The sequence below is a fragment of the Macaca thibetana genome, chromosome 14 (genome assembly GCF_024542745.1).
Source record: "Macaca thibetana thibetana isolate TM-01 chromosome 14, ASM2454274v1, whole genome shotgun sequence".
NCBI lineage: Eukaryota > Metazoa > Chordata > Mammalia > Primates > Cercopithecidae > Macaca > Macaca thibetana.
Window position 1 is genome coordinate 111,029,271 of NC_065591.1, and position 15,911 is coordinate 111,045,181.

General features: G+C 39.7%; 1 protein-coding gene across 2 annotated transcripts in view; it reads left to right on the forward strand.

Moving 5' to 3' along the window:
- The window catches only part of CBL (Cbl proto-oncogene), a 104,095-nt gene that overhangs the window by 58,249 nt on the left and 29,935 nt on the right, over positions 1-15,911 (forward strand). For both annotated transcript variants that reach the window (XM_050759373.1, XM_050759374.1), the window contains 6 exons: positions 8,372-8,518; positions 10,524-10,680; positions 12,117-12,238; positions 13,268-13,405; positions 15,301-15,388; positions 15,735-15,866. In XM_050759373.1, coding sequence (XP_050615330.1) covers positions 8,372-8,518; positions 10,524-10,680; positions 12,117-12,238; positions 13,268-13,405; positions 15,301-15,388; positions 15,735-15,866 — 784 coding nt within the window. The remainder of the gene's footprint in view (positions 1-8,371; positions 8,519-10,523; positions 10,681-12,116; positions 12,239-13,267; positions 13,406-15,300; positions 15,389-15,734; positions 15,867-15,911) is intronic.

Genomic DNA, 15,911 nt, shown 5'->3' on the forward strand with positions numbered 1-15,911 from the left:
GGGAACTCCCTGCATAGTCTTTTATAACTTCTCCATAGATGTAGAATTATTCTAAAATTAAAAGTTTGTCAAAAGTAGGTAATATTTTCCAGTTCAGTTCTACAAATGTGTTGAATGCCTGTTATGTGCCCAGTGTGACCAGGGTTGCAGGGGATAAAGTGTGTAAGAGATACTTCCCCTGCCTCTGCCCTTAAGGTGTTGTCTTCTAGATTGGGGAGTAAGACAATTAATATGAAGCAGAACATGATGGAACCTGTGAAAAGTATGAGCAAGTTGCTGTGGGGGGTTCAGAAGCTGAGGGTAGGTGTTAAATATAGACTGGAGAGTCCTCCCCAAGGAGGCAGCGTTTGAGAACTTTGAAGAATGGGCAGGATTTAGTAACCATAGTCATCAGAAGGGAAATGTGTCATAACCAAAGAGCCCTGGCTCTGGAATTTCATAGACCTACGCTGCCCCTTACTAGCTTTGTGACCTTGGGCAAATTATTTAATGTCACTAAGTCTTTGTTTCTCATTTGTAAGATAAGGTTGGTAATTCCTATTTCAAAGCATTATGAGAATTAAATGCACTTTATTTAGCTTAGTAAAGCATCTGATCCCTAGTAAACTCTTAATGTTAACTGCTGGAGATGGAGAGAAGCATGTATTGTTGATGTAGTACCATCACCACAGGCACAGAGCCTGGAGAGTGTAGAATGTTTGGTGGAACATTGGTGGTGTTTAGAAAGGTGAATTAGGACTACATTGTGAGTGCTTTGATATATCAGGTCAGCAGTTCAAACTTTTTAAGTGGTAATTGGGAATCATTAAAGATTTTCATATAGGGAGAGTAAGGAGATTGAGTCTGTTTTAGGATTAGTTTGATAGACACATGAGGGGAGTGTTGGAGGCTCTCATGTGGGTTGCTGCCTTCCCATTTACTTGGTGAGTTAGATGTGTCCCCTTTAGAATTCAGTGAAACAGTTAGGTTGAAATGCTCTGGATGATTACTGGTAATCTGTTACTGTGTAACTTGGGAATTTCAAAAGCAGGACCATGAGTTTGTAGTATCAAATACACTCAATATGTGTTTAGTAAAAAGGGCCATTGCTATTTTTAGATGTATTGGCTAAGAACTCCTTTTGTAGGTGATGGTTTTCTATCTTTCTTTTTTTTTTTTTTTTTTTTTTTTTTAACAGCTTAAGTCAATAAGAGTTAAACAGTACTTCATTGACTTCCTGTGAGGCTTTGTGGAAAGCAGTTCCGTTGTATCTATTTTTAAAGCTGATTACTGTGAGCAGAGGATGCTGCTATTGAGTTATAAATGTCTTCTCAGTATGTTCTCACTCAGCATTCTTTAGATGACACTAGTGTTTGTATATAAGGTTTCTGGAGTTTATCTGATAGGAAAAGCAGCAGTTATCACTGAAATAGTACCAGTAAATACTTAAAAGCAGTGATCATGCTACCCTTCAGCAGTATAATTATCATCATCTATATGAGTCTTAAGCCTATACCATCACTGAATGGCAAAAATTGTAACCTTATTTTGGGACTATTTTGCAACCCTGTAATGGTATTGTATAATGTTTTGCAGCTTTTTTGTTAATCGTTGTATTAAAAGTATTAAATCATCTTGGAATTTTCCTCTTGGGATCGATAGGATCATTTGATTTACAAATATTGTTAAAATACACTTATGTGTAAATTACTGGGAGTTTTCTTCAGTGTGTTTTTTGTTTTTAGAGACAGTCTCGCTGTGTTGCCCAGGCTGGTACGAAACTCTTGGCCTTCAGCCATCCTCCCATCTTGGCCTCCCAAAGAGCTGGGATTACAGGTGTGAGTCCCTACGCCTGACCTCCAGTCTTTTGTTATGATCTTTCTTTTCTTTTCTTTTCTTTTCTTTTCTTTTCTTTTCTTTTCTTTTCTTTTCTTTTCTTTTCTTTTCTTTTCTTTTCTTTTTTGAGACAGGGTCTCAGTTTGCCTAGGCTGGAATGCAGCGGCATGATCTCTGCTGACTGTACCTCCACCTCCAGGGCTCAAGCTATCCTCCCACCTCAGCATCCTGAGTAGCTGAGACCACAGGCTCATGCCACCATGCCCAGCTGATTTTTGTATTTTTTGTAGAGACGGAGTTTCACCATGTTGTCCAGGCTGGTCTCGAACTTGTAAGCTCAAGTGATCTGCCCACCTTGGCCTCCCGTAAGTGCTGGGATTACAGGCGTGAGCCACCACGCCCAACCTATTAGGAAATTTTTCAGTCCTACAGAAGAGTTGAAAAAATTTTATAACCACCATATACCAATCTACAATTACTTAATTACTTTTCTTTGTTTATTATTATTATTATTATTATTATTATTTTTGAGACAGTCTTGCTCCGTCATACAGGCTGGAATGCAGTGGTGCGATCTCTGCTCACTGCACCCTCCACTTGCCAGGTTCAAGCTATCATCCCACGCACCACCATACCTGGCTAATTTTTGTATTTTTTGTTTAGATTGAGGGGTCTCACTATATTGCACAGACTGGTCTCAAACTCCTGAATTCAAGCAATCTGCCGGCCTCAGCCCCTCAAAGAGCTAGGATTATAAGTGTGAGCTGCTGTGCCCAGCCTAAATTACTGTTTTTAAAATGAAAGTTTTGTTTCCTTCTCTTTTTAAATATCATATAAACTTTTTCGAGTCTTTAAACCATTTTTAAGAGACTATTTTGAAGTAGGTGGGATGATTTTTGATATTTCTGTGTTCTTCAGAACAATAATTTGTTCAAGTAAAATAATTCTAATAATCTGAGATTTGGGAAATCTCTGTTTTAGAATAGATAATACTAGTTTAGCAGATTAAGTTAATTTTTCTGGCCCTGTATAGGGTTTTTACAGTTAACTGTTCATTTAAATTCCATAAGACATAAATTCTTTTAAATTATCTGCAGACAGAAAATACACGTTAAAAAGTTACTTCTGCTAAGGTATGAGGATCGCTTGAGCCCAGGAGTTGGAGACCAGCCTGGGCAGTATAGTGAGACCCCCATCACACACAAAAAAATAGAAAAAGTGGCTGGGTGCGGTAGCTGACATCTGTAATCCCAGCACTTTGGAAAGCCAAGGCAGGTGGATCACCTGAGATCAGGAGTTTGAGACCAGCCTGACCAATATGGTGAAACCCCGTCTCTACTGAAAATACAAAAATTAGGGCAGGTGCAGTGGCTCACGCCTGTAATCCCAGCACTTTGGGAGGTTGAGGCGGGTGGATCATCTAAGGTCAGAAGTTTGAGACCAGCCTGACCAACATGGAGAAACTCCGTCTCTACTAAAAATACAAAATTAGCCGGGCATGGTGGTATGTGCCTGTAGTCCCAGCTACTGGGGAGGCTGAGACAGGAGAATTGCTTGAACCTGGAAGGCACAGGTTGCAGTGAGCCAAGAAGTGACACTGCACACCAGCTTGGGTGACAGAGTGAGACTTCGTCTCAAAAAAGAAAAAAGAAGAAAAATTAGTCAGGCTTAGTGGCCTGTGGGTTCAGCTATTCAGGAGGCTGAGGCGAAAGGATTGCTTGAGTCTGGGAGGTTGAGGCTGCAGTTTACTTGTCTTAAATGTTAATACATGCATTTTTAATAGAAGGAATTAATTTATCTCCTCATACTGTGTTTGTTTTCCTATTTCCTCTTTCTCTTCAAAGTACCTTTTGAGCAAGAGTTACACGATAACTTTTTCAGTATTCTATGTAGAAACAAAATAGTTTGAGAGATTTTTCTGTTTACCTCATCATTCATATAAAGGCCACTTTTCAACTCCTGTCTTGCTTAAGATGGTGATTGTGAGTCCTATGAAGTTGTATTTATAGTTTTACTTTTGAAGCTAAAACAATAGCTATAATTGCTCATTTAATTTTTAATATACTTGTGTATTGGTGATATGTAAATCTTACTTCTTTATTATGTGAAATTATACACAGGAAAATGCATAACATTGCTTTGGGCCTGAGGCACGAAGGTACATTGGCATTGAAGGTAGGCCCTGAGGTAGAGAGAAAAGAACTGATACCAATCTTGAATTAAAAAAAAAAAAAAAAAAAAAGATGCTGCATGCAGAATCAGCATTTGATTATGAGGAAGTTGTGAGAGGAAAAGAGAAGAGGAAGATGGAAGCTGTAGAGTAGAATTTGCAGTTAAGTAGATGTAGATGGTTAGAGCTGAAGGCATTAGAAGGTGAATGACTTCCTTCCCCAGCACTGTGTTACTGTGTTAAAGAAAAGCCTGTACTGCTTGCTGCTACTAGAACTGAAAAAAGAAAAGTTCTGTCTTCAGGGCATTTACAAAAAATTGAACAGTTGTGTTCCTTTGTGGATCTTTGGAGAATCGTTAGAACACATTGTATGAGTTGAGGTAACTGCTGACAGAATTTTTTAAAGTATTGCTTACCATGTAAACTCAAATGTCTATATCATGCCTCATTCTTTTTACATGTTAAGACAGATTCTGCTGATTGAATTCTGCCCCATATACTGTAGACGCTGAACCATAAGCTTCATATTGATTACAAAATGCTCTGACTCATGGACTTTTGTAAATTCATTATTTCCTTTTAAGAAGTATGATGCTTAGAGTGGACATCTCTGGTGGTTTTAAGAAATGTGAGCAGGCTTTTTGAAGGGATGCATTCTTGAGTAGGAAAATGTCTTAAATTGGTTTCCCGTAACTGTTGCAGTCAGCACTTTGAACTGCTCTTAGGTACCTAGTGCCATTACATCTTTGTGGTCAATAACTTTTTTTGTGTGTGGCTTACTTCACAAAATAAAAATGCTTTCTGTGTCTTGTTATTTTGGTATGCATATTTTATCTTTGATCCAACATAGTGCTAGGTACCTGGTAGATTTTTGGTAGAAAATTATTTTAAGAACCAAAGATGCCAGCATGGTCCAGTTTTTCCAAGACCCACTGCCTATATTCACTTCAGACTCAGCTTAAAAAGCAACACTCGATAAAGTCTCTAAGACTGCCCTCCCTGAACAGCAGCCCTGCATGGCTTCTCATACTCTGTGTTATTCCTCCTCACAGCAGTTTTCTCCTGCCATCTGATACACTCCCGTGGGAATGTACATGTCATAAAAGCAAGAATTTTATTTTGTTCGTTGTCGTATTCACCCCGAGCCTGACACATAGTGGGCACTCAAAGGTTTTCTGAAGGTATATTGATCATTAGAAATTTCTGCCATTTGCCTGGCCCAGAGGGATATAAATACAAGTCAGAAATAGATTTAGCCATTGTGTACACAGATAGCTATAGTGCAAAATGGGTTCAGATGGTGTAAGAGAACTGCAGAGAAAATGCTGGGGTTGTTGAGTATTTTATTATGTCTAGCTTGCTCTTAAAGAAATGACATTTAAACTGGGTCTTATTTCAGACCAGAGAAACAGGCAGAGACCGAGAAACAAAGAAGAGTGGCAGGTGTAAGAAAAGGTGAAGTACTTGGTTTGGCTAGAACATACTAGTGAAGAACTCAGAAGTTAGTTAGAAAGGTTAGATCCAGGTCAATGGAAAGCCTTAAAATCCAAGCTGAGTTTGGATTTTATCCCATTGGCTGTGAAAATTGTTTATTTTTTCCCTTCGTCAAAAGGCAGTTAAATGTCATAAGGATTGTACATGCATAGGAAGAGACGCTGAAGACACAGAATTCTAAGACTGGGATTTTAATTTTAATTATTACCAAGGAGTTTACGTTAGGCCAGTACCACGTAAATCGAAGGTAGGAATGACCACAGATTGGCAACAAATTGACTAATTAGATATGGAGAACAAGGTAAATGAAAGAAGCTAGGAAGATTCTTCAGGTTTTGAACCTGTGGTAAGTAAGGTGGTGTTGTCATTAAATACAGAAGTAAAGAACACGAAGAAAGAGCAGATTTAAGAAAGATTAGTTTAATTCTGAACATGTTGCTTTGAGGTGCTAGCATTCGAGTGGAGGAAAAATATGGTAGAGTAGATAGTTGGAAAAACTACCAAGGCCTAAGATTTGGGCATCGTTTGCTAAGTAGCTTTTAAAGCCCTAAGATTGCAAAGGAAGAGAAGAGAGTACACAGAGAAAGAACTGAAAATAGCAGAGAGCAAATTCTTGGGAAATACCACTTAAGATGATGGGGGAGAAAAGCCAAGAAACAACAGAAGGAAGTAGGAGAACCAAGAGAAGACAATACTGCAAAACCCAAGGAAAGATGTTCAGGAAGAAGTAAAATTCAAACCTGTTTGCTTCAGAAAGAGTTCTGGTATAACCTCAAAAGTGTGATACATATTTATTTTTTCTGTCATCTCATTCATTATCCCGCTGTACTGTTTAGCGTAGTTCTTCACACACACAGTAGGTTCTCAGTAATCTAGTTGAAGGATTACTGCTTGACAGAATGTTAGGTAGATGTCGACGTCTGAGCCTCAAGCTGCTGATTGTGCAGTCTAGGGTCCTGCTGAACACTGGAAAGTAAATTCATTGGAATTAACTTGTGCTTTGCAGGGTTTCTTTCAAGTTACCTGTTTCATATTCCATTTGTGATATATTCTTGATCTTGTCTATTTTCTCTTTGATGAATGGTAGAAGTTCTATTAAACAGTAATCAAAGGATCTCAAAGTGCTAGGGAAAAAAAACAGTTAATGGACTTTAAAGATTGGATAAGTGCTTAAAAAAAAAAAAAAAAAAAGACTGAGTCTCACTCTGTCGCCCAGGCTGGAGTGCAGTGGCGTGATCTTAACTCACTGCAACCTCTGCCTCAGCTTCTTGAGTAGCTGGGATTACAGGCATGCACCACCACCATGCCCGGCTAATTTTTGTATTTTTAGTAGAAATGGCCAGGCTAGTCTCAAACTCCTGACCTCAGGTGATCCACCTGCCTCGACTTCCCAAAATTTTGGGATTGCAGGCGTGAACCACCGCACCTGGCCAAAAAAAGATTTCAATAGCATTTTTCGAACAAGTCATGGATATAGAGACTTGGATAATTTGGTGCTGCATTTTATCCACGAAAGACAAAGATAGCACTGATGGTGACCTTCCAGTATAGCATTAAGAAAAATCTATTCCTAGTAGAGGATTGTTAGGCAATCAGTAATTGATCACGATTTGACTTGAATTTTTATAGTACATTTGTATAACAAGAACAAACTTTTGAGTACATAAATACAAATTATTGGGACAAGGAAAAATAGACACATGTATTCAGTAGCTTGTTTAGTGTAATAGTATCTATATCATGTGTATCCTGTTTTTTGTTTGTTTGTTTGTTTGTTTTTTTGAGATGGAGTCTCGCTCTGTCACCCAGGCTGGAGGGCAGTGACACAATGTCAGCTCACTGCAACCTCTACCTCCCGGGTTCAAGGGATTCTCCTGCCTCAGCCCTCCCAAGTAGCTGAGGTTATAGGCACACACCACCATGCCCAGCTAATTTTTGTATTTTTTAGTAGAGACAGTGTTTCACCATGTTTGCCAGGCTGGTCTTGAACTCCTGACTGCAAGTGATCCGCCTGCCTCAGCCTCCTGTAGTGCTGGGATTACAGGCGTGAGGCACCACTCCTGGCCTGTGTGACATCTTTATAATCATATCCATTAAACAGGTTGTGAGAACAGAATTAACTAATTGTTAACAGTAGCATATGCATTACGTAGAAATTTTTGTGTGGTTTGGATGTTAGCATCTCATTTTTGGTAAAGGAAGAGGAGTTTGGGTAAAATTTATCTCTTTAAGGTCTGATTTAGTGAAAAGAGACATTTATTAGGTCTGGATACTTTAAAAGTTCTTTTTATTAAGACTATCTTTTATTTAGATATGTTATATGATGATAAATATACTTGATAAATACACCTGCAAAGCAGGAAATAATACATTGGTTTCCTATCATTTTTTTCTTTTGTGATAGAGTGATTATTATTTGTTGAATTCTCTTACCTGTCATCCTTAAAAAGTGAATTTGTCCATGTTCGTGCTTAGCTATTAAGCTTTATTAATTCAAGATTAGAGCTTTAAAATATATGACTAAATTTTTTCTCTTGTTTACTTCGTATCTGTTTGAATGGAGGAGATAAAAGTGGAGACAGTGAATGCAACAGTATTTCTTCCATTGTATTTGTATCTTTCGTATGATCTTAGAACAAAAAGTTTCTAAAACCCTTCTTTAAACAAAGACAACAATATCACTGAATATGTAAAAATATTCTCAACGGCGCATTTCTTTTCTCTACTTTTTTATATCCTTGAATAATACTGGCCAGAAAGAATATTTGAAGAGGTTCTTTCTAAATGTATTTTGATATTCATGTTAATTATACATCTTGTATGGTGAATTTGGTGCATTTAAAATAAAAATAATTTTTTGTGTTTAATTATTGCACTTCTGATCATTTGTAGGCGAAACCTAACCAAGCTGTCCCTCATCTTCAGCCACATGCTGGCAGAGCTAAAAGGAATCTTTCCAAGTGGACTCTTTCAAGGAGACACATTTCGGATTACTAAAGCAGATGCTGCAGAATTTTGGAGAAAAGCTTTTGGGGAAAAGTAAGTCTCAATAATGAATTTGAACTATGAATAAAGCTTATGAGTTTTTTCTTTACTTTTTTACTATTGAAATATTTAACATTCAGGAACTCTGAGAAACTATATGTGTACGTATTTCCTAGCTGTGGTTAAATATTTGGTTAAGTTTTTGGTTAAATATTTGGTTAAGTTTTGCCCTGTTCCTTTTTTTTTTTTAAGAAATAGTTTTGGAGATTAAGCTCTTTGAATGCTCTTCCCTTTCTCTCCACAGCCGTTGTGCACTTTTTTTTTTTTTTTGGATATGGAATCTTGCTCTGTCACCCAGGCTGGAGTGCAGTGGTGCGATCTCCACTCACTGCAAACTCTGCCTCCTGGGTTCACGCCATTCTCCTGCTTCAGCCTCCCAAGTAGCTGGGACTACAGGCGCCCGCCATGCCCAGCTAATTTTTTGCATTTTTAGTAGAGAGTTTCACCGTGTTAGCCAGGATGGTCTTGATCTTCTGACCTCGTGATCCGCCCACCTTGGCCTCCCAAAGTGCTGGGATTATAGGCGTGAGCCACCGCACCCAGCCCCGTTCTGCCCTTAATGGACATATATATTTCACATTATTTGCTATCAGCAGTGAACAATATCTAAGTTGTCTTCATATGCAAGAAATTGTCTTTATTTACATACATAGGAGTGGAATTACTAAGTCTTGGGGTTTTACTTCTTTTGCTTTGCTAAGTATTGTCTAATTTCTTTCCAAAATGGTTGTACCAGTTCATATTTTACAGTAGCCCCATAATTTAGCTAACGCTGGTGATGTGAATGTGTAATATTTTGCTTTATATTCCTTGATGAGAAGGGAGATTGAGCTTCTTCTTACCTTTATGACCAGCCGAGATTCTTATTCTGATTTGCCTGTTCCTATTTCTGATTTGCCCATTTTCTTATTGAGTGGTTTATCTTTTTCTTATTATAGGTTACTAGTTCTTTGTTAATTACTTACATTACAAATATCTTCTCCTGGGCTGTGGCTTACCTTTTCCATTTTGCTGTATTGTCTATATGTATTATGTAGGTTGATTTATGAGTCAAGCTTGTTTTTAAGTATAAATATAAATATTCTGGTTTTTGTTGTGCTATTTTTTTTTCTTTTTTGAGACAGGATGTCACTCTGTTGCCCAGTCTGGTGTGCAGTGGTACAATCAATCATAGCTCATTGCAACCTTGAACTCTTGGACTCAAGCAGTTCTCCCAAGTAGCTGGGACTACATGTGTGTGCTGCCAGTCCCAGCTAATTTGCAGAGACAGGATTTTGCTGTGTTATCTAGGCTGGTCTTGAGCTTCTGGCCTCAAATAATCCTTCCCCCTGGCCTCTCAAAGTACTAGGATTACAAGCATGAGCCACCGTGCTAGGCCCAAGTTTCTCTTTAAAGGCTTTTATTTTTGGCCAGGCACAGTGGCTCACTCCTGTAGTCCCAGCATTTTAGGAGGCCAAGACAGGAGGATTGCTTGAGGCCAGAAGTTTGAGACTACCACCCTGGATGACATTACAAGACCCCGTCTTTATTTGTAGATTAGATTATTTTTTCTTTTTCTTTTCTTTTTTTTGCAACATGGTTTCACTCTGTTGCCCAGGCTGTAGTGCAGTGGCCTGATCTTGCCTCACTTGCAACCTCCGCCTCCAAAGTTCAAGAGATTTTCCCACCTCAGCCTCCAGAGTAGCTGGAACTAATTAATTAGTCCGGCTAATTTTGTTTGTTTGTTTTTGTGGAGACAAGGTTTCACCGTATTGCCCAGGCTGGGCTCAAGCAATCTGCCCACTCTGGCCTCCCAAAGTGCTGGGCCTCCTGAAGGCATGTGCCGCAGTGCCCGGCCCCCTTCTTTCTATATTAAAGAAGCTGACCTGTATTTTGAATTAAGAGGATTGAAATTGGTATTGAGAACTTAATGTGGCTCTCTTTCCTTTGCTTGATTATGGCGATGCCTGGAATTATCTCTGTTATTTCACTTTGTGTCTCCTCTCCACCCCCATCCCAGGACAATAGTCCCTTGGAAGAGCTTTCGACAGGCTCTACATGAAGTGCATCCCATCAGTTCTGGGCTGGAGGCCATGGCTCTGAAATCCACTATTGATCTGACCTGCAATGATTATATTTCAGTTTTTGAATTTGACATCTTTACCCGACTCTTTCAGGTAGGATACTAAAAAAGTTGACTAAACTGGTTACTGCTACTTTTCTGAAGAGAAAACTTAAAAAAAAAAAAAAATTGGGGTTTTTGTCTGTGTGAAAGTATTTAATTCATTTTAGGAACTATGCCAAAAAAAGATTAAAACTACCTCGTATTAAAAATATATGTGTGTATGTATATATAGTGAAAATGACAGCTATACCACCTGCTTTCTTCTCTTCACATCTTTCCTTGTTATTGAATATTCTTCTTTTTATCATTTTAATGTTTGTAGAATGGCCAGAATATGGATATATTAGTTTTCTGATACTGGATATTTGTGTATGTTTGCAACTTTTTCTCCTGTTTTATCAAAATTGACTGTTAATATTGAGATGTTTAGATACTTCAAAAACAACTCCTTTCTTTTTCTCTAAAAATAATGCTTTTTCTGGTGTTGTCTATGCCAATTTGCATACACATTTATTTGAAACTTATTAGTTGCACCTGTAGGCCCTATCCTGGTTTTCAGTTTGTTGTTGTTCAACCCCACTACTGTTAATTAGAGCTGCTTTACAAATTCTAGAATTTTCATTTTGTATTAAGTTTCTCCCTGGGCCGGGCGCGGTGGCTCAAGCCTGTAATCCCAGCACTTTGGGAGGCCGAGACGGGCGGATCACGAGGTCAGGAGATCGAGACCATCCTGGCTAACACGGTGAAACCCCGTCTCTACTAAAAAATACAAAAAACTAGCCGGGCGCGGTGGCGGGCGCCTGTAGTCCCAACTACTCGGGAGGCTGAGGCAGGAGAATGGCGTGAACCCGGGAGGCGGAGCTTGCAGTGAGCTGAGATCCGGCCACTGCACTCCAGCCTGGGCGGCAGAGCGAGACTCCGTCTCAAAAAAAAAAAAAAAAAAAAAAAAAGTTTCTCCCTATAAGCATATATTCTTTTCTTCATAGCTTTTCAGAGTTTTTAATCTCCCAAACACGTGTGTCTTCCCTCTGTGTGATGGTATAATTAAAAATTTCTGACAATGAATTAAGAGTTGGTGTTTGGCCGGGCGCGGTGGCTCACGCCTGTAATCCCAGCACTTTGGGAGGCCGAGGCGGGCGGATCACAAGGTCAGGAGATCGAGACCACGGTGAAACCCCGTCTCTACTAAAAATACAAAAAATTAGCCGGGCGCGGTTGTGGGCGCCTGTAGTCCCAGCTACTCGGGAGGCTGAGGCAGGAGAATGGCGTGAGCCCGGGAGGCGGAGCTTGCAGTGAGCCGAGATCGCGCCACTGCACTCCAGCCTGGGCGACAGAGCGAGACTCCGTCTCAAAAAAAAAAAAAAAAAAAAAAAAAAAAGAGTTGGTGTGGTGTGTTCTTTTTGTTTGTTTGTTTGTTTGTTTCTCATTGCCCTCTGAGTTGGTTGTACGTCTGATCTGAATAGTCTGTGATTGATCTCGTTTCTTTAGCCCTGGTCCTCTTTGCTCAGGAATTGGAACAGCCTTGCTGTAACTCATCCTGGCTACATGGCTTTTTTGACGTATGACGAAGTGAAAGCTCGGCTCCAGAAATTCATTCACAAACCTGGCAGGTCAGTGCAATGAAGCAAAAAGGTTTATTCTTCTGAATTTTGTTATCTTGAGACTTCTGCTAGTATAGAAGAAACATGGCCTTTATTAGTTTCACAATAGCCAAGATTCTGCAATAGGATTGATACCTCTTTATCAGATGTATTGACTTAATTCAGATCCTATAATTTGATAAATGTTTTCAGGCCACTTAAGAATTGAGTTTATGGCTGGGCACAGTGGCTCACACCTGTAATCCCAGCACTTTGGGAGGCCGAGGCGGGCGGATCACGAGATCAAGAGTTTGAGACCAGCCTGGCCAATGTGGTAAAACCCTGTCTCTACTAAAAATACAAAAATTATCCAGGCGTGGTGCAGGTGCCTGTAATCCCAGCTACTCAGGAGGCTGAGGCAGGAGAATCACTTGAACCTGGGAGGTAGAGGTTGCAGTGAGCCGAGATCATGCCATTGTACTCTAGCCTAGGCAACAAGAGTGGAACCCCGTCTCAAAACAAACACAAACAAAAAAGAATTGCGTTTATGTGTCGTTTGCTTCTGGTGTGGAGTCATGGAGGAAGTTACTCTCTTTTTAAAAATGTTTTCTTTCTTTTTACTCGTCACTGACTTGAAGCTAAGGATAAGTGTTATTCTTGCCTTGGTGTGGTGGCTCATGCCTGTAATCCCAGCACTTTGGGAGGCCAAGTTGGGCAGATACTTGAAATCAGGAGTTCAAGACTGGCCTGGCCAACATGGTGAAACCCCATCTCTTCTAAAAATATAAAAATTAGCCAGGCATGGTGGCACATGCTGTAGTCCCAGCTACTTGGGAGGCCGAGGCAGGAGAATCACTTGAACTCAGGAGGCGGAGGCTGCAGTGAGCCGAGATCATGCCATTGCACTCCAGCCTGGGTGACAGAGCCAGACTCTGTCTTTTTTTTTTTTTAAAAAAAGTTATTCTTGACGGTCCTTTTGATTTTTGTCTGTATCTTGCCTTGCCTTCCACCCTAATACCAGCATAATCTACTAAAGCTTCTGTTTGTCTCTGTTCATAGTTACATCTTCCGGCTGAGCTGTACTCGTCTGGGTCAGTGGGCTATTGGGTATGTTACTGCTGATGGGAACATTCTCCAGACAATCCCTCACAATAAACCTCTCTTCCAAGCACTGATTGATGGCTTCCGGGAAGGCTTGTGAGTACCTACTGCATACCATCTGTTAGAGTCTAGGAACTTAGGGGCTGTAAAACCTCATCATTAATGACTTTATTCCAGGTTTCTTAAACTACAGACTAAGATTCAGGAAAATATTAACAGATGATACTGATTTGACCTTCAGGTCCTGGAAGACTTGTTTTTCTTTTTTAGGGATTCCATGAGTGAAATTATTCTCTACTGCTTCAGTTATTACCATAAATAAACTTCATCTTTTTTTCTTTTTTTCCAAATGTTAACTTATTTTCAAGCCTATTTTGGGTTTTAAAATATACCAATTAGCAGGAAATTTGACCAGTTATTTAGTTGGCATTCAAGTGATTCAATGTTCCTAATGGCCATAGGCCTCGGTGGCCTTCATCTGCTTTCATCCTCACTTCATTTTTGTTCAGCAGCATTTCTTCAGGCCTTGGGCTTTTGTAACCTATGCTGCTATTTGTAACTAAGTCCTTATTTATTCCAGAATTGCTATTCCTTTGAGAATTCAAATTGATTATCAGTTGGTAAACACTTAAAAATACTAACAGTTGACCAGGTGGTAGAAAACTAGCTTGTGTTTTAAAGTGATTAGGAAAATACATTTTGTATTATACATTATCTTTTACTTATGATAGCATTGGGTCTGAAAGAAGTGCTGTCCCGGCCGGGCGCGGTGGCTCAAGCCTGTAATCCCAGCACTTTGGGAGGCCGAGATGGGCGGATCACGAGGTCAGGAGATCGAGACCATCCTGGCTAACACGGTGAAACCCCGTCTCTACTAAAAACACAAAAAATTAGCTGGGCGTGGTGGCGGGCGCCTGTAGTCCCAGCTACTCGGTAGGCTGAGGCAGGAGAATGGCGTGAACCCGGGAGGCAGAGCTTGCAGTGAGCTGAGATCCGGCCACTGCACTCTAGCCTGGGCGACAGAGCAAGACTCCGTCTCAAAAAAAAAAGAAGTGCTGTCCCAAATGTCAGAACAGTTTGATGCTAGAAACTGGTTCTCCCTGGTAGATGATCTCAGTGGCTTAATTTGCATCTTGTTACATTGCTTTTAAATTAGTGTCTCTCATTTTCTTAAACCTGTAAATAAAGGTATTTCAGGTCCTTGATCAAAAGCAAATGCAGTTTAAATTAAGAATTTAGGCTGGGCTCAATGGCTCACACCTGTGATCCCAGCAGCTTGGGAGGCTGAGACGGGCGGATCACCTGAGGTCAGGAGTTCAAGACCAGCCTGGCCAACATGGCAAAACCCTGTCTCTATTAAAAGTACAAAAAATTAGCTGGACGTGGTGGCAAGTGCCTGTAATCGCAGCTACTTGGGAGGCTGAGGCAGGAGAATCACTTGAACCCGGGAGGTGGAGGTTGCAGTGAACCAAGATCACTCACTGCAACCTCAGAAAAAATAAAAAAAATCTGTCTCTAAAAAAAAAAAAAAAAAAAAAAGAATTTCTGTATGGTGGCCATCCATTGATTAAAAATTGGTTGGTAAACTGTGACCCATGTGCTACCTGTTTGTTCCCCGTGTAAGCCAAGATAGTTTTTCCTAAGAGTCATTTTGAAAAAAACAATCAGAGAAGAATATGTGACCCAGACTAATGTGGCCTGCAAATCCTAAATGATTTTCTGTCTGGCTCTTTACAGAAAAGCTTTGCTAACCAACCCCTTGATTAAAAGATAGAACCTATGGCATTGTTACCTGGAGAAGGAGAATATCTTTGTTTTTGGAGAATATCTTTGAACTGTTCTGTTATTTATTTTTTTGAAGTAAGATTTATCTTTATACTTACACCAAGTTGCCCTTTTAGATTGGAGGGACTCCCAGATACCATTTGTCTATATTAGCAAGCACTGGTAAATTGGCTTCAATAAAACCCAAGATTGGTTACTCTTTACAGCTATTTGTTTCCTGATGGACGAAATCAGAATCCTGATCTGACTGGCTTATGTGAACCAACTCCCCAAGACCATATCAAAGTGACCCAGGTGAGTTTTGTTTTACATTATAACCATATCACTGAACACAAACTTTAGTATAGTCTTTATAGAACTGATGGCATAATTGAATTGATTGGAACACCATTGACTAGATTAGTGAATTTAAACTGTTGACTAGATTAGTGAATTTGTGTGTATGTGGTTTCACTTTAAACCCTGGAGCTTAAAATAGGACCCAGACTAGATGCTTTCTGGTTTAATGGGAGAAAATAAACCACTGTTGTGACATTTTTATATAAGCAAAATTTGTATAGGAACCAAGTCTTCACTTTTTCTGTTGTTAACATTTATGATTGCAGTTATTCAACTAATAGTCTCTTAATTTTTCTTAAAGGAACAATATGAATTATACTGTGAGATGGGCTCCACATTCCAGCTGTGTAAAATATGTGCTGAAAATGATAAGGATGTAAAGATTGAGCCCTGTGGACACCTCATGTGCACATCCTGTCTTACATCCTGGCAGGTATGGATCTAAACAGTGACTTTCTTCAGCTATGTAATCACCTTG